At 40.5% G+C, this 25611-nt stretch overlaps 1 protein-coding gene across 5 annotated transcripts in view; it reads left to right on the top strand.

Annotated features, from left to right (window-relative positions):
- Positions 1 to 13427: 13427 nt before the first annotated feature.
- Positions 13428 to 25611, top strand: part of SYT9 (synaptotagmin 9) — a 70534-nt gene continuing 58350 nt past the window's right edge. For all 5 annotated transcript variants that reach the window (XM_039384291.1, XM_027714511.2, XM_027714510.2 and 2 more), the window contains exon 1: positions 13428 to 13675. In XM_039384291.1, coding sequence (XP_039240225.1) covers positions 13528 to 13675 — 148 coding nt within the window. In that variant the 5' untranslated portion in view covers positions 13428 to 13527. The remainder of the gene's footprint in view (positions 13676 to 25611) is intronic.

Below are 25611 nucleotides of genomic sequence, written 5' to 3'. Positions count from 1 at the left end.
AATTGCCTGTAATCTTAGGGTTTTGTGAGTTCGTGAAGATGACTGACGAATGGTTTTGTTCAGGTAAAGACTGAAGAGTAAGTTAGCTTTAATTTGGCTACAGTCAAGTTAGTTGTGGTTACATCCCTCATGATTTAGTAAGGTTAACAGTAAGAAAATATTGTAGCAACCAGTTGTTCCCTGAAAATGCAGGCCTTTTTTTTTGTGCTTCCTAATGAGGAGAAAAACACCCCATGGCTTTTGTAGCACCTTACATCTCAGAAAGAAAATTTCTGTGATTATTGGTGGGAAAAAAGAGGAGTTAAAGAATCTCCTTAAAAAGAAGTCTGTCAGAATCCATTAGATTTCCACACACAGAAGCATACACACAGATGACAATCCCATTCTAAAGTTTCACCCTTTTATCTGACAGCATATGAGGTTATTACAGTATTATGATGTTTTAGTCTTTCCTCTTGGCATTTACAGTTTTTCTGATGAGCCACCCACCTCCTCTTCCCCCAAGCCTCTAAGTACCTATGCTCACATTGGTTTATAATCCAGTCTAGCAGAGTGTAGTTAAATACATCTCACTGGTTTTAATTTCCTAACAGTTTCTTTCATACCTCCAATGCTCTTAGACTCACAGTACTTCCTCTGTATTGCTTTGTGTTGCCCTGCACACTCTTACTGATTTTATTCAGAGCTGATGCTCAGCATCTTTCAGAACATAATCTTATTTTATAGACATAGGCTCTAATACTTCCTTAGGGCTTGTCTGGTTATTGCTGTGTTCCTTGGTTGAGATGAGCATACAGTGCTCAAAAAGTCAATGATGTGGCACCACTGAGTCTATCCTGTAGCAGCTGTAATCAGGAGCCAGAATGGATGTAGCAGTGACAATAACTGAAGGAGAAGCAGCTTGTCACCCCCTTCATCCCATGACACAGAACATCTGCTGAATCTGCTGAACCATACATTAATGGGAATTAGCCCTTCAGCACCTCCCAAAAGGAGACTACAAGTCTTACAATTTAACTAGACCTCCAGAGCAGAACTCTATCACCCCAGATAGCCCAGCCTCTTGAGTTCAGGTTGTCTGGAGTTTAAGAACCTCTCCCACTTTTGCAAATGTGACCTGTTCAAAACATCTAGAGCACTATTTCTCCTAACCTCCATTCATTAAGCTGGTTTGGACAGCTCCAGGGGCTATCAGAGATGCCTTTGAAAGAATAAATTCCAGTGTTAAGGGGAGGATTGTGCAGACTTGAGACAGAGAAACACATTTTTGGGAACTAGAGCTACACTGTGTAATCTTGCTATCAGGTATTCTTTCAGGTAAGTCTGCAACATCATCTGGCTGGGAAAAAAGAAGTCTGAAAGTGAGATATATTGGCATTGTTATGATCACAACATAACTATAAGAAAACTACTTTAAGACTGCCCATAGTCAAAACATAAAATGCATGACTAAGCCTGGAAATCTTACAAAATGCAATCAATGAAAGACAAAATACTGAAAACCACACACTTCCTGAGGCCATATAAAAATATTACGAATGAGACAAAGAGTACTAGAAAATATAAAAATGGGGTGTAAAAAGATATTTTAAACTGCTTTGTTTGCAACCATCACCCTTTTAAGATTTTTTTCTGTGACATAAACAAATGTTACTACACTCCAGGGCTTCAGTTTAAAACAAAGAAATAAAAACTGCAAACTGCACAATATTTATTATGTTGCCTTAGATCTACAAGGTATATCAGAAAGCTACAAATTCCATGAGGAAATTTTAGTTTAAGTTAACAGGGAGAGCTGAGACGAACAGTAAGCATGATGTATACTGAAATGAATCCTCGCTAGTTTTTGCTGCAGTAAAACAAGGTGTATTGGAAGAGACCTCCCTGTTGTTTTTTACTTCTTTCCCTGCAAAAATAATGAAGGTTATCTTCTGTGTACTTATGGAATTATAGAGAATTGGTCTGGCTGGTGTTTTAGAATATTTAATCCCTTTACATCAGCAAAGGGATTCATTCGCAAAGAAAGCGGGCAGCAGAGTGAATGCTGTAATCTTTTTCTTTAAAAACACAGTTGGCACAGAAATTGTCCATTTTACTCAGGAGGATGCAATTACACTTCAGCTTTCATGTAAAGCTGCTTCGTGAAATTGAAAAGCCTGCCCATGAACAGAAACAGAACAACACGGGAAAAAACAAAGACTGTAGCTGGGTACGGATCATTTCTCCTTCTCCACATGGTTTGAGGGAAAAATAGCTGGGTGCACTGGGTGAAGATAAACTGCAGTAAGCAAGCTCGTATCAGCCCTGCTGCCCTAATGGCTACAAGGAGTCTAGAATTGAAGAGTTCAGACTCCTGGGGAAAGCAGATAGTCCAAGACCTCATTCTTTAAGTAAAGATTTATGAGCTACACAAGAGAAAAAAACAACCAATAAAAGCAAAACCAAACCAAATCAAACAAAAAAACCAAACCAACAAAAAAACCAGAGTAATGGGAAGTCATCTTATGTCTCAAGGGAGGAAGAAGGATCTTGCTGGTCAACCCAAATCCATCTGCTGGGACTAAAAAGTCCCGCTCACTGCTGGCTCTGGCAAAGCCTGTGAGAGACTGCAATACAAATTGCCAGGAATGCTTTAACTGATCATGTTTCTGTAAGGAAATGCCAGTGTGTTTGTTTGGTTTAGGAATGTTAATAATAAAAATAAACTTTTTGAGAGAGCGGAAAAGAATTTTAAAGGTAGGTCTTCTTCCTCTGTCCCACTCAGCTGGATATGGCAAAATTAGCTTTAGGAAACTCACTTAGAAGGAGGTATCAGGCATTTGGTTCAGGGTGCTCTCTTCCCAAGATGTGTTCCAACCACTGAAGTCCTTGGCTACATGAAGACAGTCCTGCTTTTATTAGCAAAAGTAAAAAAACCCAAAACACTCTAAAAAAAAGAGGCATGTTTTCTGCCCAGCTAGAACAGGAGCTATCATGAAATACCTTCCAATTTCAAAAAATTGGAAAGACATTTCTCATTCAACTCTTGTTGTACCATAATGAACAAAAGGAAAGTTTGAATTTAGACACAAACTATAAATATAACTTTCAGGTCAGAAACTCTCAGCTTTAGAAATTACACTCTGATTATGTAAGGCTACAATAAGTTAACTAAGATCTATTAATCAAGGTTAGTTCCAATGTTAGAAGCAGCAAATTGGGTCAGAAGAGATTGTTTCTACATTCACACAAATACAGCTTATGTTGTAAGACATAAGTGAATTAAAGACTTGATCAGTTAATTATCAAGGTCTTTACCATAAAGCTTTAGATACTTTGATCAATGTTAGAAAACTCCCGGGACAGACAGATGAGCCCTTGGAAAAAATAAGGTGCTCACATTTTATAAGAATTTCTCCTTGTTTTATGAGAATCAAGTTGTTGGACAGAATAAAAAGTTCAAAGACCTTTTTGATGAATATCTTAAAAATGTCTAGTTGCTATCAATAATAAGATTAAATTCCTGTACCCTTGATATTTGGCATGTCTGCCAAGAAAGAGCAAAGTTATTACCAGTGACCTCTTTGTCATGTAACGCAGAGAAATTTAAGGCACTATTGACAGTTCAGTGGGAGAACTACCAATAAAATAATCATATCACACATTCCTTAGTTTGCTCACATTTGTACTTTGATAAAATATACATTGGAAAGGAGACATACCTGTCTGGTTTAATAACTTAATGTGTTTTAAGTCCACTGTGTGATTCAGAAGGAGGAACTGTAAAGGTTTCATCTCCTAATCCTTTGGTTCTATGCAACAGTGCAGAACTGAAGCGAATCCACAATTTACAATGAGAGACTAAGTTCTAGAGGACAAGATGAGATTCATCTCGAACTAAAATCCCCAGGCCCCACAAAGACAAACAAATCTCAGAACCGACTGCTGCCATCTACTGAAATGTTCCTATTGCACCAAATACAGGCACCCATATAGATCAGTTTGCTTTGACCCAGCTTTGAGTAAAGGCTGTTATACAGTGTAAAGAATTCTTTAATTCTTAATTGTGTCTTCACAAGTAATTTGCTGGGAGTTGCACTGGATGTTAAATGGCCTGAGATGTGCTGTTTTCGAAGCAATTTAGGCAAGGTTTTATGTTTTGTCTAAACTGAATCTGTATTCAACAGCAAGTGCAAAGGTATGCTTATTTACTCAAGCAGGAACACTTTAAATCAAAATAAATTTTTGCTACACTAAACCACTTCTACGACATCAATGTAAAATGCTTTTGCATGATTTTCATTCAAGACAAAAATGCACTGCTCACTTAAATTCTTTCCTTATCTGGCTAGATAGCCTCCTATTGCATAGAAAACTGCATTTACTTTACTGTATATTGTGTTGTTTATATTTTGCCTCCTATTCCTATGTAATCATATTCATTTTCTATTTAAAGAAGCCAGAAAACCTAAAAAAATTTTTCCACAGTCATAGGATCACTTTCTTTCTTTAGAAAAGCTTATGAAACCTTCTATCCTTTTAGTATTTTCTCGCAGGTCACGCTTACAAAGAATTGTTTTCTAAGAGTTGTTTTGTTTCCCTTTTCTGGACGCCCTTCAGCTTGTCGATATCTGAAATTGCAGTATCCAAAACTTGCATTAGATGAAGCCTCAGCAATTTTAAATCGTAATGACTATGTCCTTTGTCTTCCATGCAGTATTCCCAACCATATTCCCAACTGCAGAAAACCACTTTTGTCTTTTTTTGCAACAGTTTCACATTGTCAGCTTGCTCTGTGTGTTTTTCCCTGTGACCATAAATTTGTGTTCCGAGTCCTGCTCTAGTCAGTCATTCCATACAGCACACGTACAGGGTGGATAACGCATTCCTCCCCCTGTATGGGGGAAAGGGGCCATCAGCTTTCACACATAATCCATGGAGACAGGCACACACCTCAGCAAAATTCAAAACAGCCCAGTTACTGACCAAGGAGCTTGCTGGAGCCAACCCACTCCAAGCACCACCGCAGAGGCGGCCCAAGGGAATGCTGGGACCAGCATCACACTTTACATTTTCCCTGTTTCCTCCAGACTGAGAGGTGGATCCCATCATCCACCTGGAATACTGTTTAGAATCCTCTCCCAAAGACAGGCACTCTTCCAGAAGGGTTAAAATCAAAAAACATAATAGACAAAATGGCAGGATCTCAGTATAACAGCATCGCTTAGACCACATTCCAGTAAGGGAAGGCCAGGAGTCAGTTCATCACAGAAAATGTTTTTGCCCACAGGTTCTGGCTCACAGGACAACTTAACAGCTCACTTACAGATGGCCTGTGCCCTCTGCCTTGCTAAAGCAACCTTAACTCTCCTGGCTGAAAAGATATTACTCTGTTGAAAAGAACTGAAAAGTCACAGTGCCTGAAAAGTCACATGGCTCTCAAAGTTAACAGTAGCTGACACAGGCTGGGAACATCTCTGTGACAGGGCCAATATTTAACCACAAAAGCATGGAACATGAATCCCAATTTCCTACACAGTCGTTTACTGTGGATTTTAATTCTTGGAGGAATTAATAACAAGAGAAAACCCTTCTCACGCAGCAAACTAGGTGCTTACCTAGTTTCTTAGCAAACAACCCATATGTTTTACAGACATTAATCATTTGTGAGAACTTATTTTTAACATAAATTCTGGTGTTATACGAAAGTTGAACTGCTACCAATTGTCAGTTTTCCCTAGATTTAGGCAACAATGTATTTTGGGAGTATGACTCAGGAAAGCATTCACATGACCAAGGAAAGCAGGTGGCCAGGACCTACCACATAGCATCAACTTCATCAGATCATCCTCAGAGAAGGAAAAATAGCTCTTAGCTGTTTGGGGAGATGATCAGAGGGTGGAAGAAAAACTGTTCTAAAGCATAGGTCATAATTCTTACAACCAATAAAGCAAACTACAGAGTCTTCTGCCTCAGCATCACAAAGTAATACATTTTAAAAAAGCACTACTCTTCTGATGAAAGTGTTTATTCTGTGTTGACAGTTAAAAACTTATTTACACATGGGGCCTCAGTCCTGAGTTTAAATTATGCCTGTGCCAAAGAAACAGCTTACCTAGTTTTCCCTCAAATGTATCTCACACAGCAGCACAGCTCATTTATTCACCCAGTGTTTCAACTGCAACAGAAGAAAGAAGTTGTTTATTAGTGTTTTAGGAAGGGAGATGCCCAAGATACCACAAAACTCCCCCTGTTTTATGCAGATTTAAGCCAAGCACTGGGTTCTGTGGTTCCATGGGAGCAGAAGGCCAGCAGCCACTGCACTGAGGTGCCTCAAGTTACACTGTGGCCAAAGCACCATGTTCAGCTGTGATTCCTCCAACTCCTTCTTCCAGTGAATAAGAGGAGTTTGAACAATGCTATTTCTGTCATTTGTTTGCTTAGTAACAAGGCTGAGCCCAAGTCAGCTTTTATAAAATCTAGGGAGTTTTTCAGGATAAGTTTGGGGTTTTTTTAAGGATAAGTAGTTTTCATCATTAGCCAGAGATTTGAGAAAAGGATCCTACCATCTTTACTCAAACCAACACTCCAGGAGCATTACCACAGGCAGTCCTGATTCAGACTGACACCTGGGAATCATCTAACTGTAGGGACATGGGTTGTTCCCTGTAATTATAGCCAGAAGTATTCTGGTACTTGAAACAATGTACAAGTGTGTGCTTCAACTCTTGATTTGAATTCATGCTTGTGAGAAAACAGATTGCACACCCAACCATTTCTACATTTCCTATTTCAAGAATACCTAGCAGAAAGCACATTCTTGATGCAATTAATTGACTATTTTTAACCAATACTGCCTTCTAGATTGAGTCTAGCTTATTTGATTATATGTTAATCAGAACTAAAGATAGATCTAAAAGGAATAAAAATTTTCACCAAGCCACAAGGGGCCTTGTGGATCTATTTTACTTGCAAACATTCCATCTGATCTGTCACTTAATTAAAAATGTGTTCTCGATCTAACTACCTTTCAAAGAAGGTCATGACCACAGAAACACTAGCAATATCTGTTATTTGAAAAGCATTAATCCACCAAAAATCAAAAAAGAGTTTTCCCTTGGGTGTTGGGGTTTGGTTTTTGGTTTTGTTTTTGGTTTTTTTAAACTTATTTAGGTAAAGTTTCTGTTATCTTTTAAGGTTCAAGGATAAGGGACTACATCCTCCTCACTGAAAGCTACTTTCTTAGCATTCTCTTACAAATCCATCATAAAACCACAAAACATTTTATTCCTTCTTTTGGTTAGGAAATATTAACATGTAGCTGTAAGCAGCTGAGTGGAAATACATTAGCAAGAGCTTTCCTGCAGTCCACATTACGACTGAGCTCTTACATATTTACTCATACGAACTGTACCACTCAGTGAGATTGTCAATAAGAGTTAATTATATAAAAGTTTTACTAGACAGTATGATAACAATTTTCAGACTAATTTTTGTAGCAGAGGATTTTGCTTTTTGAACTAGGAAAAAAAAATGCTTAGAGGTAACAGCATTTACTTTATTCAGTGGCTTTAAGGTTTGCTAAGAGTGATTCAGATTTTATATAGAGTCCTGAATATCAGCTAGACTCTTGTTTGGGTTTTTTTTTTTTTTTGGACAAGCTACTTTCAGTCACATCACATCATCATTCCACCTTGCAGAAAATGAGCTCTATTGTTCATGCATTTACAAATACTCAAATGATAAAAAGTTGGGGGGTTTTACTCATTGACTGCAGATGCATAAAATACAGGACCAGCTCGTGCTATTGTCTGACTCCCACTAGCATGTTAATATATATAACAATCTTCATGGGTATATTTGGAAGGAGATAAGACATCCCAGTTTCAGGAGATTCTTTTCCAATATCAAGCTTTCATCTTCCTTAAGAACTTGGATATTTCAGCACATGAAGGGAGGGTGGTAGGAACAGTGCCTCAGAAAAGAACAGTGCAGTGGCTGTCCAGGTTAATGTAGGAACACTCATATTCTTCTAAACAATAGTCAACCAAGCAATGTAAAGGTCAGTACTTTTGCTCTTTATCTGTGAAAAACTCCAGCTATTAGAGAGAAGACTGTTGTGTCTCCAACATAGTTACAATTTTAGTGCAGTTTAGGGAACACGCTTTGGTAGTAAAAGAAAAGCATCCCAAGTGATGATTTGACTATTGGACCATCCTTTACTTGCAAAGTAAAACTGAAGTGTTCCTTTGACTATGTCTGGGATATCAATCTCACTCTTTCACATCGTGTCTTCACGTGTATTTTTAAGATTAAAACTTCAGTAATAAAAGCAGCATCAACTGACAGGCTAACATTAAGGGAAAGGGAAATAATTCCCCGTCGAGCAGGAAAAAAACCATCAGACCTTGGAAATCAGAAAAGATGGCTTCATACTCAGCATGCTGACTCCATCAACTTTCATTGGACTCCCTTCAACATTCAGGTCCAGGGTTAAATTCCGATTTATAGTTGAATAGGTATATGCAGAACTTCAGGTAGGAGGAGCTCAGTGTAACATGCTCACTAAGTCTCCCCTTGGTAGCAGGAAGGTTCTTTGTGTGTTTATTTGCAAGACCAGAAAGCTGGTGTTCAGGGATGGAAAGCCAGACAAAATTGCAGCATCCAAAGGGGAGATAAAAACCACCAGCTGCAGAGACAGGGCTTTAAATCCATGTGAGCAGTCAATAACAAAAACCACAAACCACAGGCTTGGGAATTCAACAATTCTCCCCGAGCTCAATTCACTCTCAAGACTGAATTATTCAGTAAACTTTTTTCCCGGTAGAGTTTGCAAAAGCTGTCAAGGAAGAGACTGTCAAATTGGAATTAAAGTCAGATCAGAAGAGCTGTGTTTTCCTCTCTCTTTCTCAAGTTTTAAGGAAGCTTTCTTAAGATAGAGGAAAATAGCATATGACAAGCTACAGCACCCAGAGAACTCTCTCTTAACAATGTGAATGGTACGAAGACCAAGAAAAAAATGTTTATCTGCTGTAAAGAGGTCATGAAAGTGAAAGAGCTCAGATTCATGTTACATGTTTCCAGTCTTCTGGGCAGTATCTTCTGCTCTGAACTTGCACCTCTTTCTCTTCTATAGGCAGCAAAGATTTGTCCAATAGTGACGTGGGGAAAAAAACAACCGAAAAAAAACCAACCAAAAAATCCCACTGATGAGCTACAGTAGACTCCTGTAGCTGTCTTGCTTTTTCTCATAACCTTCATTCAGACAGCTCATTCGTTATCTACACCCCTTCAACTGACTCCATAAGATGTAGCTGAGTCCCAGTTGTATCAGGACATTGCCTGTCAAACGTATATTCCTAATCCTCTAGTACAGCTTCTAGTGACACTCGATGGTATCTAAGAGATTTGACACACTTTTTCTCTGCTTAATGCATGATAGACACTTTGCTCTTCCTTCAGGACCTGCTGTGAGAAAGCAACCTATTCAGAAAACTCCAAAATGACATTTCACCCATTCTGACATGGAAGCAGCTTTACAAGCCTCCCTCAGAGGAAGGAACAAAGCTTTGTACTGTTCTAGCATTTAGCACTGTTTTTATGCATTATGCTTTAAAAATCTGAACAGATGTCAATAATTGACATGTGATTTAAAATAAAAAAGTCCTAAGATTTTACAAGTACCATAATGAAAATACACCGCCATCCCTTCTTTCATCACAGTATTTAACAGTGATCTCAAAATCTTCAAATGATGATATATTATTGGCTGTACCCAAGAACAGCTATTTTTGTATATTAACACTCTCAAAATGAGGATACCACCCTCCCTTTAGTTAACATTCACTTGTTTCCATTTGACCTCTAGAAGTCAGTGATGAGTAAAAAGTCCAAATGAGGGCATACCTATTTTCTAACTATCCTCCCATTAAAAGCAGTGCTAAAATCTTCTGTGAAGAACAACTAACTCATCCCAAGAATGAAGCTGCTCAGAAAAGCATCATCTCACAAAAACTCAGTAGTAGTTACCCACATTTCTATTTCTTATATGTTCACCTAAGCACTTTCTATTTTTAGGCAGCATAAAAACATACATCCATTAAGAACAGAAGAGGAAGACTGAGAGTGAGGCAGAAAGTCTGGTACAGCCAATAAAAGAAAGATTTGATAGATGTATCAATCTCTGAACCTACAGCAGCATCTCCCTTCTCCAGCCTGGACTTCAGGTGACTGCCTTCAGCTCAGTGGCACCCTTTAACCACAGCAATGTTTTTTCCTTGTTCTCTGTCTTTTTGTCCCACTCATTAATTACACATTCACACACCTTGACTTTTGGGAAAAAAAAATAATCTTGTTTGTCATGTTTCACTAGTAACTTAGTAGCTCTATGTGTTTTCTTGATTTCCTGAAATACACCTGGCCTCATTTCTCCCTTTTGTTAAAGTACATGGTGTGCTTATACCCACCTCTTTGTGGGCAAATGTAATTCAAGCAATTATAAATACAAATACTTGGTAAGTTCTGGTTGGAGCATAGCCATAATAAATATTCTGATAGAAGTTGCCTCACTTTCTTCTAGAAATGCATTCATTTCATGAACGCCCATCTTTGAAGATGAATTCATTGCCAGCAATCCTTGTGCTACTGCCAGAACACTGGGGAAAAGCTTTATTTCAAGAAAAGAAAGAAGAACATGTCAATTGATAAAGACAGAGTTTTTGTAGGTCAAAGAGTTAAACTTATTCTGACTCTGTGTGTAGCAGGCTTGGGGATTTTTTTCCTGAGTACACTGTATTGTGTGAAGGCAGCTCTGAGCTAAACAGAAAAAAATGGAGTAATAGTAAGTACAAGTTGTAACTCTCAAGATAAGGTTAATAAGAGCATCCCGCTGCATCTTGCAATGCCTTTCTGGGTGCACAGTTAATTAGTACAGCATTCACTAGGGATCTCAAACGTAACACGGTCCCCTGAATTAGGAAAATCTGCAGCTGACAAAAAGAGTAACCCCATCCCAACTAGGGGTGCCTGCAAGAAGAGAAACATGCAATCAATGATAATAAAATGGCAGATATAGGTCTGGTTTTCACAAACAACCTCAGGAAGGAAATGTTGCACTTGCTTTGAGACACAGCTGATTACATTTACTGCTGCCATCTCCAGAGACATGGCCATTTGCTCACACAGCGCACTTAGAGCTCAGAGCTTTTGGGAATAGATGCCTTTATTTATGAGCAGTGATGTCCAAAGAGTTTCATGGTCTCTCCTCCACCAGACTGAAAAATTTCCAGCTCTAACCATCTGCATTGCAAACATCTCAGCACCTTGAAATTGCTGCTATTTAAAAAATGAAGCAAGATACTCTAGTTATAGGAGAAGGATAAAGAAATTAACACTTCATCACCAGGCTGTCCAGAGTTCACTCTGCAGCAAGCCTGAATCCCAAGCTAGAGATGAGCTTGTGGTCCCACTGGATAAAAACCACACTCTGGTAAATGCATTAATATCACTTTGCAGTTGATATATTTGTCTGTCCTGGACAGAGTACAAGCTATAGAACAGCTCAGCCATCTTGGCCAGGGCCAAACTACAAAAATATAGCCAAATAATCTGTCTAAATGAGTCACAATGCACAAATTCTACAGTAATTCAAAATCTGGTCACACATGATCACTGGACTAATTCAACTGTACTTCTCAGATATCTCTGTCAGTGGGTTTTGACAGCTCCTCTGTCTTTCCTCCTCTTCATGACATATCACCAGCATTGGCCAGGACTTGATTTTGTGTTACAGATTAAAAAGTTCCTGCCCCCAGAGAGCTTACATATGCATGAATAATTCACTACCCCTCTTGAAACTGTTTTTCCCTAAAAGACATTCTGGTTTCTCTAGTTGTACCAAGTTCTTTAAATTTTACTTCTTCTTTACCGAAGTAGGAAAAGCAGCAGGACTGCTAAAGCCTGATCCTTAGCGTGACTGACAGTGCCTCTCAAGAACTGTCTTTCTCCCTGCATGATTAGGGAAACAAGGCAATCACCTTGTTTTTTCCAGCATCAAGATATATATTTGTGCAGCATTTATTGAGACCAGTAGGAATTTTCCCTGTGCTTAAATGTGAAATGTCATCATTTTGATGTCATCAAAACCTCTGGCCTTCAAAAATATGTCAGCAACTGTAATATCTACATACTATTTTATTATCTATTGTTAATTCCTAATAACAACAAGCCAGCATGAATGAGTTGCCTGATTACTGATGGAATTATACCTGGCTTATACAACCATGTTTACAAATATCATTTTTCTATTAAAAATTAGGTGGGGGAAAACAATGCCTTTGAGACATAAGCAATGCTGCAAAAGCACTAGGAGACAAGTTACACTAGTAAACAATTGTTCTTATTAACATCCACTCCTTTCCCAAAATACATCTTATTTCAGTGATATACTTTTTTCTTTAAAATGAGAAAAACTTCTACTAGAAAATTATGCTATTTCTAGAACTGTTATCAGCAGTCTTTAAACAGTAGGTTGAACATCCACAGCAGTCTGAACTTTCTGAGCTCATCATGGCCTCTGATATTTGCTTAAACTATTATAAAAGGGAGAGAGAGGAAAAAAAATGAAGTTAAATGGAGCAACCAGTTCTCAGCTTTTCCCCTTATGACACCCACCAGCCTCCCAGCCTACAAACCCAGAAAGCAAAGCAGCACCTTAAGAATCTCCTACTTGTCAGGATAAACATGCCTAATGGTAGACATCTCCTCAGCCCCCACCTCCTCCGGGAAAGGCTCTCCTGCCCTCCCCTCAAGCTATGGCTGGGTCTCAGGTGCCTGAGGTTTCTCAGCCGTGCTTTTAACTCTTTTTAACCCCTCGATCAGCCAAGCCAAAATATGAATCTGCCGAACGAAGATCTCCGTTCTGTCCAGGATACATTTTTCGCTTCCCGGGGCTCCCTATTGCGAGGGGCGCGGGGGCAGAGAGGCATTTCCAGGCGATTAGCTGAGCGAGCGGGATAATTCCTGGGCAGGAGCGGGCAGCGAGACGCAAGGGCACACGGCACGGGACAAGCTGTCGGAGGAGGGCCGGGCCTGCCCAGCGATGGGGAGGGGGAGGACGGGGCGCTGTCCGTCAGGACCCGCGCCCAGCAGCGTCCCTCGCCAGCCCCTGCGCCGCCTCTGAAGTTCCCAGAGGAGCGGACGAGCTCGGGGGGTGCCGGCCGCCGATCCCGCGGGCCGGGGCGGGGGACAGACCTGCCCCCCGGGGCGGAGAGGGGCGCGGCGGCCGCTCCCGCCGCCGGCAGAGCTGCGCAGCGCGGCCCCGCCGCCGCTCCCGCCCCCGCGCTCAACTGGTGGGACCCCCCGGTCCGCCCCCGGCAGCGGCGCGGGGGGAGCGGCGGGGCGGCCCGGCCCGGCCCGGCCCGGCGGGGCGGGCGCCGCTGGCTGGGGATGCGGGCGGCGGCCCGGCGGCTGCAGGCGGGCGGCGGGCAGCGGCGCGGCGCCTGACCGCAGGGCTCCGCTCCGCTGCGCTCCCGAGGATGCTGCGGGGCGATGCCCGGCGACAGGGAGGACGAGATCTGCCAGAAAGCGCTGCAGCTGCTGGCCGAGCTGTGCTCCGTCGGGGCGGTGGAGAACGAGAACTGCCGCGATTTCATCTACTACCTGCGGGACAGAGCCCGGCCCCGCCTCAGCGACTCAGGTACGGCCGCCGCCCTCGGGGGCGCGGGCACCGGCGGCCTCCCCCGGCCCCGGCTGCGGGAGGAGGGCGAACCCCCCCCGGCATCCCTCGGCGGCAGGGCGCCGCGGGGCGAGGCCTGCCGGCGCGGCGGGGGCTGCCCGGAGCGAGCGGCGGCGGAGCGGGGAAGGTGGAAGGGAGGGATGCTCCCGGGAACGCGGGGCTGGGGGGAAAATTTGCCCGGCGTGGCCGGGGGAGGACGCTGGTCCGGGCTCTGCTGCGCCCGGCGCTGGGTTGCAGCGCCCGGTGCCGGGGGAGATGCGGAGCCCGAGCCCGCAGCGCTGCCCGAGCCCGTGCGAGCGGCGGGTGCGGCAGCGCGGGGGGCGGGCGGGCAACTTTGGGCCGCCGCCGCTCACTCACCCGGAGCGGGTCGGAGCCGCCCTGCCCGGCGCTGCCGCGGCTCTGCTGCAGTGCCCGGGGGCCCGGGACTGCCCTTGTGCTCCCCTGGCCCTCCCGGCGCTCCGGGGTTAAGCGCAGAGGAGAAGGGTTCACTGCCCGGTGTAACTGGAGCGCGATTTAACCTAACTTCCCAGTTCTGTGCTTTACAAGCTAAGACGACTGTTCCTTGCAATTCTGTAGGTACAAGCAGAGGTTGTGGGGCTTACAAGGTATACACCGGGTGGTTCTGTGTGTGTATGTCAGGATTACCGTTGCCTTTTTGCATCTTGGCATAACGCTCCTACTTCAAAAACTTTAACTTAAGGAAGCTTTCTCATAAGGAAGCTGAGCTCCAGCTGCACAAAAACGTGGAAAGACTGAGGATGTGCCGTATGTCTTTGGCCATAAGGGAAAGGCAAATTGCAGTTTAAAGTAGGAGCTTATTACATTTATTTTTGCATCGAGATGGGTTCGCTCGGTGTGAGGAGAAATTTAGAGAGTTAAAAAAGAAGTTGATAAACATTTGCAGTACTGGAAAGCCGTACTGTTAGATCAGCTGGTCATCACAGCACAGTATTCAGTTCTTTATTATTCTCTGAAACGAATCAGTTCACTTAGTGTAGGGCAGTCTAATGACACTATTCCTAAATATTTTTCTGTGATTTGGTGAGTCTGAAGTAACACTCAGTGCAACTTACTGACAAATCCTTGCGTATGCCGAAAGGCCTGGATGAAACAAGTAAAACTAAGAAAAAAAAATTTGAGGGGGGAAAAAATCTGCTACCACAACAAATGAATAAGGAATTTTCCATCATTCAGTTCACTTGTATCCAAAGCTATTTACAGCCATTCTAGCTTTTCACTACTTGAAATATTCAAATTGAAGTGATTCATGCAATGTTTGATAAGGATTCTTTGAAAATAGGCAAACTTAATTGTTGGTTCATATAGGCATATTTAATTTGTTCATATAAGCAATAATTTTTGTGACAGACACCTGTGATTTTCAGTAATTTTCATCTACTAAAGGATCAATCACATATTTGTATATCAGGTCATGATTCCAAAAATGTCTGCTTAAATCAGTGCTCACTTTGGATACGAAACTACTTGAAATGCATATGGAGACTTTAACCTCAGCTACTTGGATAACAGCTTTTCAAATTTCTTTCAGAAGCTACCTGCTTTTTCTCCATCAGCCTCGGGCAAAAAGAGTACCTGGCATCTGTTTGGGAGCATTTTTAAAGCATGGTGCGCTCAGGAAAAATGTATCACCTCTGCCTAAAGATGGAAAAAACCGTGTATTTATTTCTACCTGTTTTGCTTTGACTGTTATTATACAACAGCCTCCCAGTATTGTTGCAAACCTGCTCGATTACACAGAGCAGCAGTCCCTAACCTTCGCCAGCCAATGTGCAACAACAGTGAGCAATTATGCTGCAGGCAGCATCTTCCTATTGGCCTCAATTTTAACATTTTTATTTTTTGCAGCTGCAGCCAGTCTCAGAGGGTCTAGCAGGCAACACGTTATCCATAAGCCCTGACTTGGAAAGCCCTTCTGTAAGGTAGCAATGTCAGGAATTTATTAATTTACCCAGTCTTATGTTTCTTTGATTAAAATACGTATATTGTCCCAGTAAACTGGCTGCCCATGTGGTTTGTTTAGCTGGTCCTTAGATGTGATGGCGTGGCCTGTAAGAAGGCAGTGTACATGACTTCCAAAATGAAGCAATAGGATTCACAATCAAAGGGCAGTACACTGACCAAATCCAGCCTGCTTTGTGTAGTGAGTTTCATTGACTTAACAAGGGCAAAATGGCCTTAAAAAGCCCTGACAGCTGATGCATTCCCTTTCCAGCCTCTAGTGGTCTAAGCATAGGGATGTGAAGAAAACTCGTGCTGAAAGACAGCATCTCCTTGGCAGACCTGGGCAAAAGATGAAGCTGTCCTGGTTCCAACTTGCTGCCCCCCAAAGTGTGAAGGTGATGTGCATTAGCCAAACTGAGTAACTTGCTTTTAGGCCACCCAAAAAGAGCAATGTGTACAACTGAGTTGAGAAAAGTGCAGCCAGAAAACACACACACACACAGTTAGGCTTTGCACAGGAATCAAAGCATGGGGAAATGCTTACAGAAGTTCTTCTGAAATAAAGTGGCTACTTGCCTAAATCCAAAAACATGGTGGATATAGATGATTTTACAGCAGTTTGATTGGAGCCATTCATGTATGTTGGCTCTGTCCCCTGCCAGTATTTAGAAAAATCAAGCTCTTACAGAGGGAGATGGTGAGCTGAGGGGTCGCTGAGCCTGATAGGAGTGTTTGTCTACAAGCTCAGCCTCCCGGCACCCCTCAGTCCCAGCAGGGAGCAGCCAGATCCCTGGAGATCCACTAGTTTCTTGTCTGACATCTGATGCAGTTGGCTTTGTGGCTTCCTGCTGTCTGAGGCTTTGGTGTGTGACTCAGACCAGGAGGGAGTAGGACAGGGACAGGAGGGGACTGGATGCCTGTGGTATGTGCCACATCTTTATTTTCCATGTAATTTGCCCTGTTGTGGGAAGCCCTGCACGTGCTTCGAGCATGAGTTTAAAGTCTGATGAGTTCTGGGTTTAATGCGCTGGTCCACTGGATATAAAGGGTGACATGGGTGAGTCAGATTTTAAAACTTTTCAGAAAACTAAAGATGCAAGTTAGTCATTTAGTGAAAAATCTTCAATTAGTTCAATTAGAAATAAGAGGTATAAGTCAGAGCAACCTTGAAAATCCCAATAGGCATCCTTAAGCATTTCAGTACTTTAATAAGCTGACTCGTTTTCTGTTCCACTGTAAAATGTCGATAATATTTCTGTATCACAGAAGGGTTTTATGAGGGTAAATTGCAAAGTCTGAACACCTCAAGTATGTAATACATTCATAAAGGAGAGTCACGTGGACCTCTTGGAGATGTTCAAGTGAAATCTGTGTTTGTCATACGGACGTTTGAAAACAATCACTCAGGATCACGTAATATCGCCCCATGACACCAAATAAAGCAAATATTGTAGATGAGGAATGGAAGTTCCTTGAGCAGGAGAATTATATTAGTGTGTAAAAAATATCAAAAATCAAAACAACAAAAAAACCATGAAGGCAGAAAACCTTAATGGAGAGACTAATCATTAAAAGACAGAAACTGCTTATGAAGGGGTAAAAAAAAGCACAACCATTAATCATAATTAATTCTAATTAATTTTGTAGCAGAAAAAATGAATAGGAATAAAAAATAAAGTTTGTTCTCCTTTTCTGTTGTGTTGGATAGCACGTCTTGAGGATGAGCCAGTAAGGTCTTAAAATATTCTTAATTATGTTCTTTAAAATTGACTAATAGATGCTAAAACAGAATGCATGATGAATATTGTGGGTATGGTGATGGCCATTAAGCATAAAGTATCCTACAGGTCATAAGTGTGAGATCAATATTGTACAGTAACAGAAAGTCAGATTTTAGTACTTGATGGAAGTAAAGATAGTTGACAATCAAGAAATTAAGAAATGCGGGCATGGAAATGGGGTGGATATTGAAGACAAAATGTGCAAGAAAGTGCAGTTATGGTCTTGCAGTGGAATTTGAGAATCTTATGAATCAGTACTTTTTTTTTTTCAGTCTATACTTTCAAATTCAGGAAAGAGAAAGGCACAAAGAAACAAAAAAAGCCTAACAGGTTATATGTGGCCTCCAAACCCACTGCTGGAATGTGAGAGCCACGGTTTTCTGTGGAGAGGATCGTCCTGATAGAGTGGTCATTCCTTAGGAAGCTGATACTTGCAATTAAATATTATTCCAGCAAGTTTCCCTTTAATTCAGAACTGAGTTTAAAACCAAAACCTGTCTTCAGAAAGTAGTTTTAAGTTCTTAGAGGGGTATTTCTAAATTTTTGTAACTCAGATTACTCACTGATTCATTCCCTGCCTCACCCCCCCAAGTATTCCAGGGACACATCGAGCTGCAGAGTTTCATCAAGATGCTAAGCACATCTAGATTTATCTAGATAAATGCAAAAAGCATTTACAAGTTGCAAAGACATGAAAAAGATCTGAGTGGGTGAAGTAACTTTCAGTATGTTTGTTATTTTTATTTTACTCACTATGAGCCGTTGCTTTCCGTATTTTTAATTTGCTTTTCCTCCTGCGAAAGAAATGTAAAATGCAGCTGCTCCAAATTGATAGTATTCTGTGTGTCATTCCAGTGCAAGAGTCTTTGCAGGACAGAGGACAAGTGTGAATCATATTCACTGACATGAGGTCGAACGAGTGAACATGTGTGAGGCCCAAATTCCTCTGGGTTTCGAGAACCAAAGTGCTGTTTCAAGAGTTTAAAAAAAACACCACACTGATGTTATATGTTTTAGACTGAAAATATGTGCTCTTTTTCTCTTTTGAAAAGTTAGGAACAAGTTTGAAGCAGGCAGAAATAATTCCTTCCTGTTGCTTGTGTTCTAAGATGCTCTGCTAGTTTAATTCCCTTTGAACAAAGAGGCTCTCAGAGATTTTCCTGTCATACTGGAAAAATTTAGTATTGGTCTTCCTTGGGAAATCTGTCTAAAACAGATAACTAAACTTTGAAACAAATTGTAGAAAAGAGCAAATTATGTTCAAAGTAAAAGGACTAGCTGTGTGCTTAATAATGGTTTGAAGGTAAATTAATTTTAATAAAAGTAAATTAAAGACTTTACCATAACTGCACATGACTTTTTCCTAGAATATATTTTTGTTCTTTTTATAGTTAACCTAAAGTTGTATAGATGTTTAAGTTAGGATTTACGCTTCAAAATGAGAGAAAAGGAAGGCTACAAACATAATTCTTACGATAAAACTGAGCTTTTGTGAGGCTGCAGCATAGTCATGTTAAATACTCTTCAGACACGAAAGGACAGATCCTTGCAGTACTGAACTCACTTTATATTTTTTCAGTAGTGCAAAGCAACTGCAGTGTTCTTTAGTAGCACTTTAACTTGGGCAGACAAACATGAGCAGGTTTTCTGCAGTGCCTCTGACCAAGACTCATGGCCGGTGCTGTCCCGTGGCTGCTCTTGGATGCTGTGGGGAGAAGGGCAAGTTTCAGTCTATGGGGAAAAGACAAGAGAAAGGTGGCCTCTAGCCCTTCTTGGTGTCTGCATCCATATTCTGTAGACATGTGGAAAGGAAGAGCTTTCTGGGGCTTCCATTTCCATTTTGGTTTTACTTCTCACTTTTATGGGAATTATACCAAATGTCTGTTGTTTACAGTCTGCCCTTATGCACTGAAACTATGATATAACAATATTTTATGCTGTGTTAAATAGCCTGATGCCAGCTACACCCCTTTGTATTTAACAGAGAAAAGTATGTTTACTCATATGTGATATATATAAAAATAATACTTATTTACTGCAGTCATTACAAGCCCATTTGTGAAGTAATACTAAAAGTTAAAGTAACGTAATAATTGAATCAGAAATCACTTATCACTACAGTCATCACACAATTTATACATTCCTCTTTCAAATGTGCAAGGAAATGGTTATTTTGAATTGTGAGTAACAAAAATTTATATAATTGAAAATAACCTGAAGAGTTATGACAAGAACATCAGCCTTTGAAAAGTAGGATGGCTAAATAGCATAGTCTGCCTTACACCTGAATTCCCATCTTAAATGCCAGTTTTGCTTGTGAGGAGCAGTAGGCTAAATTTAGTCCCTCTATATACAAATTCTTTTTGTCACTAAAACTTGATCACTGCATTTGTCATAGCTTTTATTTCACTGGGATTTGCATGTTGCTCCTTGATGGGAGGGGAGAAGGGAAAGAAGTTAGCTAATTATACTTTCCTAAGGATTATCCATAAACTTTCTGCAGGCAACAGTTTAAATTTGGCACACAAAGCCCTGATGACTTAGTAGGGGTGTTACTCTAATGGATTTATGGGTCATTAATTCCTCAAAAAACATGAACCTCTGTTACAGTAATTCTGTTTTTCAGTACTGGTAGAATTCTGAATTGTTACATATTTGTGTGATCCATATATTTAGTGACCCAAGTACAAATGATCAGCCACATGTTCCCCCAGACAGCTTTCCGGAAGATTCCTTTCCAAACTAATTTGTGTGAGTTTAATTACACTGACAATTCAGAGACCTAGAAATGTAAATCCAAAATTATTGCTGTCATAACAGCAGATTCAGTTAAACTCAGTCTTGAGAGTGTGCAGCGTTCTATGAACTTTGGTGCGTAATATGTACAGGTTGAACATAAACTACAATTTATGTATTTCTGTTTAAAAGCACATTTCTGTGTTTTAGTTCTTCCTGCACTGAAAATAATGATGATCACTGTTGGTTTAGTGAAAAGCTGTACTGAATTATGTTGCACTGTGCATCTTTTGCTGTATTTTGTCATTATTTTAAGCTCTTCTGTGGCTTTTTTTAGCCCAAAGAGATAAAGAGAGATTATTTTGATGTAAAGCTTTCATATTGCTAACAGGTCCCTTTCATACTACTAACAAAATTTTAGTCCAAGGGATAAGAATTTAGAATAATTAATTACAGATGAAAGGAATTTCCATAAAAATGCTGTCAGTTGCAACTTAGAAAACCTGCAATTCCTAAAGTTTATCATCTGACAAGATAAATCTTTTTTGCATGTTTTGTAGTACTGTTAAGTAGTGAATACTTGATCCATTTATTTGGAGAGTAGGGAAAAAAGTGTTATGTATAACAGGTGGTGGTTTGCACATTTGTTATATTAGCTGTTGTAATCACACTGAATTTTGTGTTTTAAGCTGCTCAGTAGGTTCAACTTCATTTTTTTTTTTCATTTTAGACATTCATTAGCCGAGTTTGGCTTCATTTGGCAGTCGTACACTACAGGATTTGATCTTGTATACCTCCTGTGGTTAGCTGAAATTCAGAAATACAGTGGATGCAGTTGAAATTGGCACATGTGTGTGTATGTTTTAAGCCAATCTACAGTTGTTGTGTGTCTACCAAAGATCAATGTTGGAATAGTCCATAAACTGTCAGAAGAAGCTTTCAGATTATTTTTGTAAAACCACCATACTAACAAAAAGATCAGGCACTAATGATTTGGAGTTAAAACTTTCAAAGGGTGTTTAAAATAATAAGAATGAGGATTTGAAATAGGATCATTCCTTCCAGTATAGTTTCTCACTTTCTTTTTTCCCAGTTTAGCTTTATACATAAAAGAAAGCCTTGCTGACTTCCCTCGGAAAAATGTTTCTTCAGTTTGTTTAATTTCCATCAGGAGGTTTGTTTAAAATATCTTAATTCTATCTCACTGTCTCTGAAACTCCCCAAATATTTCCTTTCCCCCTGTGAGGAATCTTTTTTTTGAGTATACAAAACACTTAATATTTATCTTCTAAAATTTCCTCTTGTAAACCAGTCTTGATCATTCCCACCCAGGTTACTCAGTGTCTGGTTGCTGCATTCCTTTCCTAGATTATATGTGCATATACCAGTGTTTCAGATGATTTTCCATCTGGATGTTCCCACTCCATTTCTCAAGCAGCAGCTCATTTTATTTATTGCCCCATTTCTAGTATTTTTAATTCAGCTGGTTTTTAATTCTCTGACTTCAACAGTATGGTTTGCTTTCTTCTGCCATTTAGTGTGATGTAATTGTATTGCTGTTTAATCAACTAGTACACAAAGTTTGACTCATTTTACACACAGGTTTTCTCATGGGGCATCTGGCTACAGCTGTATAAAATTCCCTTTAGAGTCCCCTTTTAAGACTTTCTACCTGTTTTCTAATTTGCAAGAGGTTCATGGCTATGGAGTGGATTGTTTCACCAATAAATATTAAGATAGTACAAAAGGTGTTTCTCACATCTATGAAATTTTATTACTAATTAAACCTTGTGGTTCAGTATGAATTATCCTACTAATATAGAAAGGAATGTACAATGCTAATTAGAAAATTATCGATGAGACCAACAGTCTTATGATTTCTGTTTCCATTTGTAGCAGATGTTTTACCCAGTTAAATGAGAAGGTTTTTTTCTCCCCCCCAGAGAAGTTAGATGGATAAAACTAAGGCCTAATTATTCTATCTCTTTTTGGGAAGCCAACCAAAAACAGCTGCTCTCTAGTATTCATTATGCCAAGGTCTCTGTGCGCAGCATAAATGAAGGGAGTGTTTCCCCAATCTGGCTACAGGGACATGCAGCAGGTATTGAGTTGGGTCTTGCTCAGTGCTCTTCTTTTCCCTGTAGTAGGGCTGATGTAGGATGTGTGTAGCAGTGGCATTATGGCAGTTCTTACCTGCTGAAAAGAGCTTTAATGTCCATTAGCAACCAAAAACAAGAGGAAAGAGATCTGGTATCACTTAAAAAATACGTAAAGCTCTGAACAGAAAATACTCTTATCGGTGCTGGTTTATTTTTTTAAGCTTTATCAATCTACTTGGACACAAGTCTAAACCACTAGCTCAAATTTTGTTTAATTGTATGATTGTGTTCTCTTCTGCAGTAGAGAACTTAATGACATTAAGTCATTAAGAAAGGCTCCTATTTCTCCACATGCCACAAAGACATCCATGGTAATAAGTCTAACATAAACTTTTCCTCTTTTTTTTTTTTTTTTTCTTTTTGATAATGACAAATATTAAAGATGATTAATGAGTTAAAAAAAATAGAGACCAGAAATTAGGCTGAGCTGGTAAACAGGAGGGTGAGGTGTTGACCTATTTTTGTTTGTTTGTTTGTTGAATTTTATTTGGTTTCATAGCTGTTTCACAAATAAAGAGGGATGAAACCTGATGGTACAGCAGGCACAAGAATGACACCTGTTGCTTGTGCTGCTCAGGAGATGGACATGAGGAGCAGAAGAGGCAGCCAAGCCTCTAAAGGAAGACATATCACTCATATTCCGAAGGGATCAAAGAACACCAAGCAGGTTTCCTGTTACTTAGAAATTAGACTTAGCTGAGTTGAAGCCTGAGATTTTAACAACCTGCCTGCAGGGACATAGTGGACAGGAAAGGTTGTGGATATACTGCATTGTACCTTTCTTGTAAGAATTTAAATTTCTGTTTTATATTACACTAAAATCTGCCATTTTCCCCCCAAGTTTAAAAGCTTTTTGAGCTTCTTTGTGGAGTTCACTGTAAAAAAAAAGGTAAAACAGATCTGTCCACATGCTTTGGCTGTCTGGTGGTCCCATCACATGCTCATTGGTTTGTTGGTTGGTTGGTTGGGGGTTTTTCTGAGGGCTCAGTAGCTTGCTAAGTCATTCTGAGAAAGCATGATTTGTCACTGACAGTAGGGCTGTGGCTAATCAGGAAAGAGAAAGCTTGGCCGCCGTGTCTTCACTTAATAAGTAAAACCTGTCACCTTGACTCTTTCCTACACAGCAGCATCACTGTTCCTGCCAGCTTCTCTTAGCTGCAGAAGGTGTAACATTTTTATATCTGCTCTCGTTCTCAAGTTAATGTCTTGTTCCTGCCTACCTTGTTCGTTTTGTATCTGTCTCTTTTTCTGTTGTCATTGTGTTACAAAGAGAGAATTGACTAGTCAAGATGATTTCTTTCCTACTGCTGCTAGGAGCCAGTGATGATAAAATAGCTAAAAGCAGTTCCCAAAATAGCAGTGCACAGGTATGGGTTTGCCAGAGTGATTTGATAGTGATTACTCTATCCGTCCTTCTGTAGTGTGGTGTTACAAGTAGACCCAGCACTGTGAACAAAAACTGCTCTTTCTTCTTTTGATGTATTTTTCTTCCTTCTCTTCTGTTTTTCTTGGGAGCTGGAAACCAGAACAGACCTTAATAGCAATAAAACCAGCAACATCTTCAGCCACCTCAGCTTCTTTTCATTCCCAGATTAGGGGGAAGTAGTTTTTCACTTTCAAGAACATGTAAAATTGAGTCTTGGGATTCACTCCTTATCCTAAAGGCTCTGTGCACTGAGAGAAGGAACAGTAATTTTGTTAAAATGGAAGGCTTGGGATTTGACATTTTCCGTTGTTTGGCAGTTTTACCTCCTTTTTTCTGTACCCCTCCATACGAGGAAGATTTCCAGTGGTAGTTGTTGCCATGGCACTAAGCAGGACGAGGTGTCTACTCCAGTCTTAAAACTACATTTATGGTCGTGTTGTGAAAAATTATCTCTTCTGACAAGTTGGGCTTGTTTATGCAGAATTAATACAGCACCACTTCTCTTCTTCCAAAGTGAACAAAGGCTCTTCAGGTCATTCCCTGTGTGTCAAGGCAAATGTGAGCTGGAAAAGCCTTGGAATTAGCTCTGTCCTTCCACTCCCTCGTTAGCTGTTCAAATGAACAACCGCTTCACGCCCTGCCGAGCAGCTGATTGGCCTTGGAGGGAAGAAGCATCTGAAGCAGTATTAATGTTTCATTCAAAATCATGAGAGCCAGGGAGGAGGGGAATTAGGGAATTCAAAACCCCACATCAGTCCTGCCTTTTATTTCGCCAGGCCCTTTTCTCTTGAGCAGCATCCCTAATTGTCTCCCACACCGGATTTCCTCTTAGGATGGTCTTGCTGACTTTGTGAGATGTTTTTGCCAAGGGTAAATTTAACAGCTCTCTTCCCTTTGCTTTTCTTTTTCCATTGTCTGCTTCTTCTCCCCAACCCTGTTAACAGTAGCTGCTATGACGTGTGCTGGATAGGAGATGGAGGAGCAAAGAAGCTGTGCAGTCCCTCCATCCTCTGCTGTTTTCTTTTCTCAAGTCATCGCTGCTGCATCAAGACCTATGAAAATCCCTTTTTATTTTCTCAGTAAGCAAAGCAGATCAGAAAGCTGAAAAAAATAGTGCCTTAAAATGGTATCTCAAAGATATATGAGCAAACTAGATGTAATAAAGCAATCAGTAAAGGAGTGTAGTGGGATGCATGACAGCAAGAACAGCCAGCTGCATCTGGGAAATACACAAGTCCTTGGATTCCAGCAGTATAAAACATCCAAAGCTTTAAAAGATGAACCATTCTTACTTTTCTGTAGCAGTCCCAGCAGCTTGAAACACAGTTGGCAACCATTTATTGCAATCATAGTATCATTGATGTTAAAAGAAACATCACCTCAAAGTGGGTGTTCACATAAGGTCTTGGATTCATTGTGCATAGAATAGCACGTGCCAGGGTTGTTAAATCTGGAAATGTTGCTAATAAATAAAAATAGTTTCTTAGGACAGGAGTAGAAAAAATGTTAGATACAGAAGTGTTGCATAATTAACCTTGATCAACGGGGAAGGACCCTTTTACAACGTTTCAAGAAGTACTCTTCCCAGTAAATGACAGCAAATAGATGCCAAATCCCCGAGTACTTCTGAGGTAAATGTATATTGTTGTTTTTAAAAACACAAGTGTTGCTTATTCTTTTACCTGTTAGTCTTTGAAAAAAAAAAATAGGGGAAAAAGCAAGCTTTGACAGAGTATTTCCTGAGTCAGCAATTGAATGGAAGGAGTGATGCTGACGCACTTGGTTCAAGGTAATGGAAGGACTTAGCCCCAGCTGAGGAGGTCTGTGAACATA

The sequence above is a fragment of the Pipra filicauda genome, unplaced genomic scaffold, assembly GCF_003945595.2.
Source record: "Pipra filicauda isolate LSUMZ 115617 unplaced genomic scaffold, ASM394559v2 scaffold345_size814242_pilon, whole genome shotgun sequence".
Taxonomy (NCBI): domain Eukaryota; kingdom Metazoa; phylum Chordata; class Aves; order Passeriformes; family Pipridae; genus Pipra; species Pipra filicauda.
The sequence above is the reverse complement of the archived record's forward strand: the minus strand, read 5'-3'. Positions and strand labels throughout refer to the sequence as shown.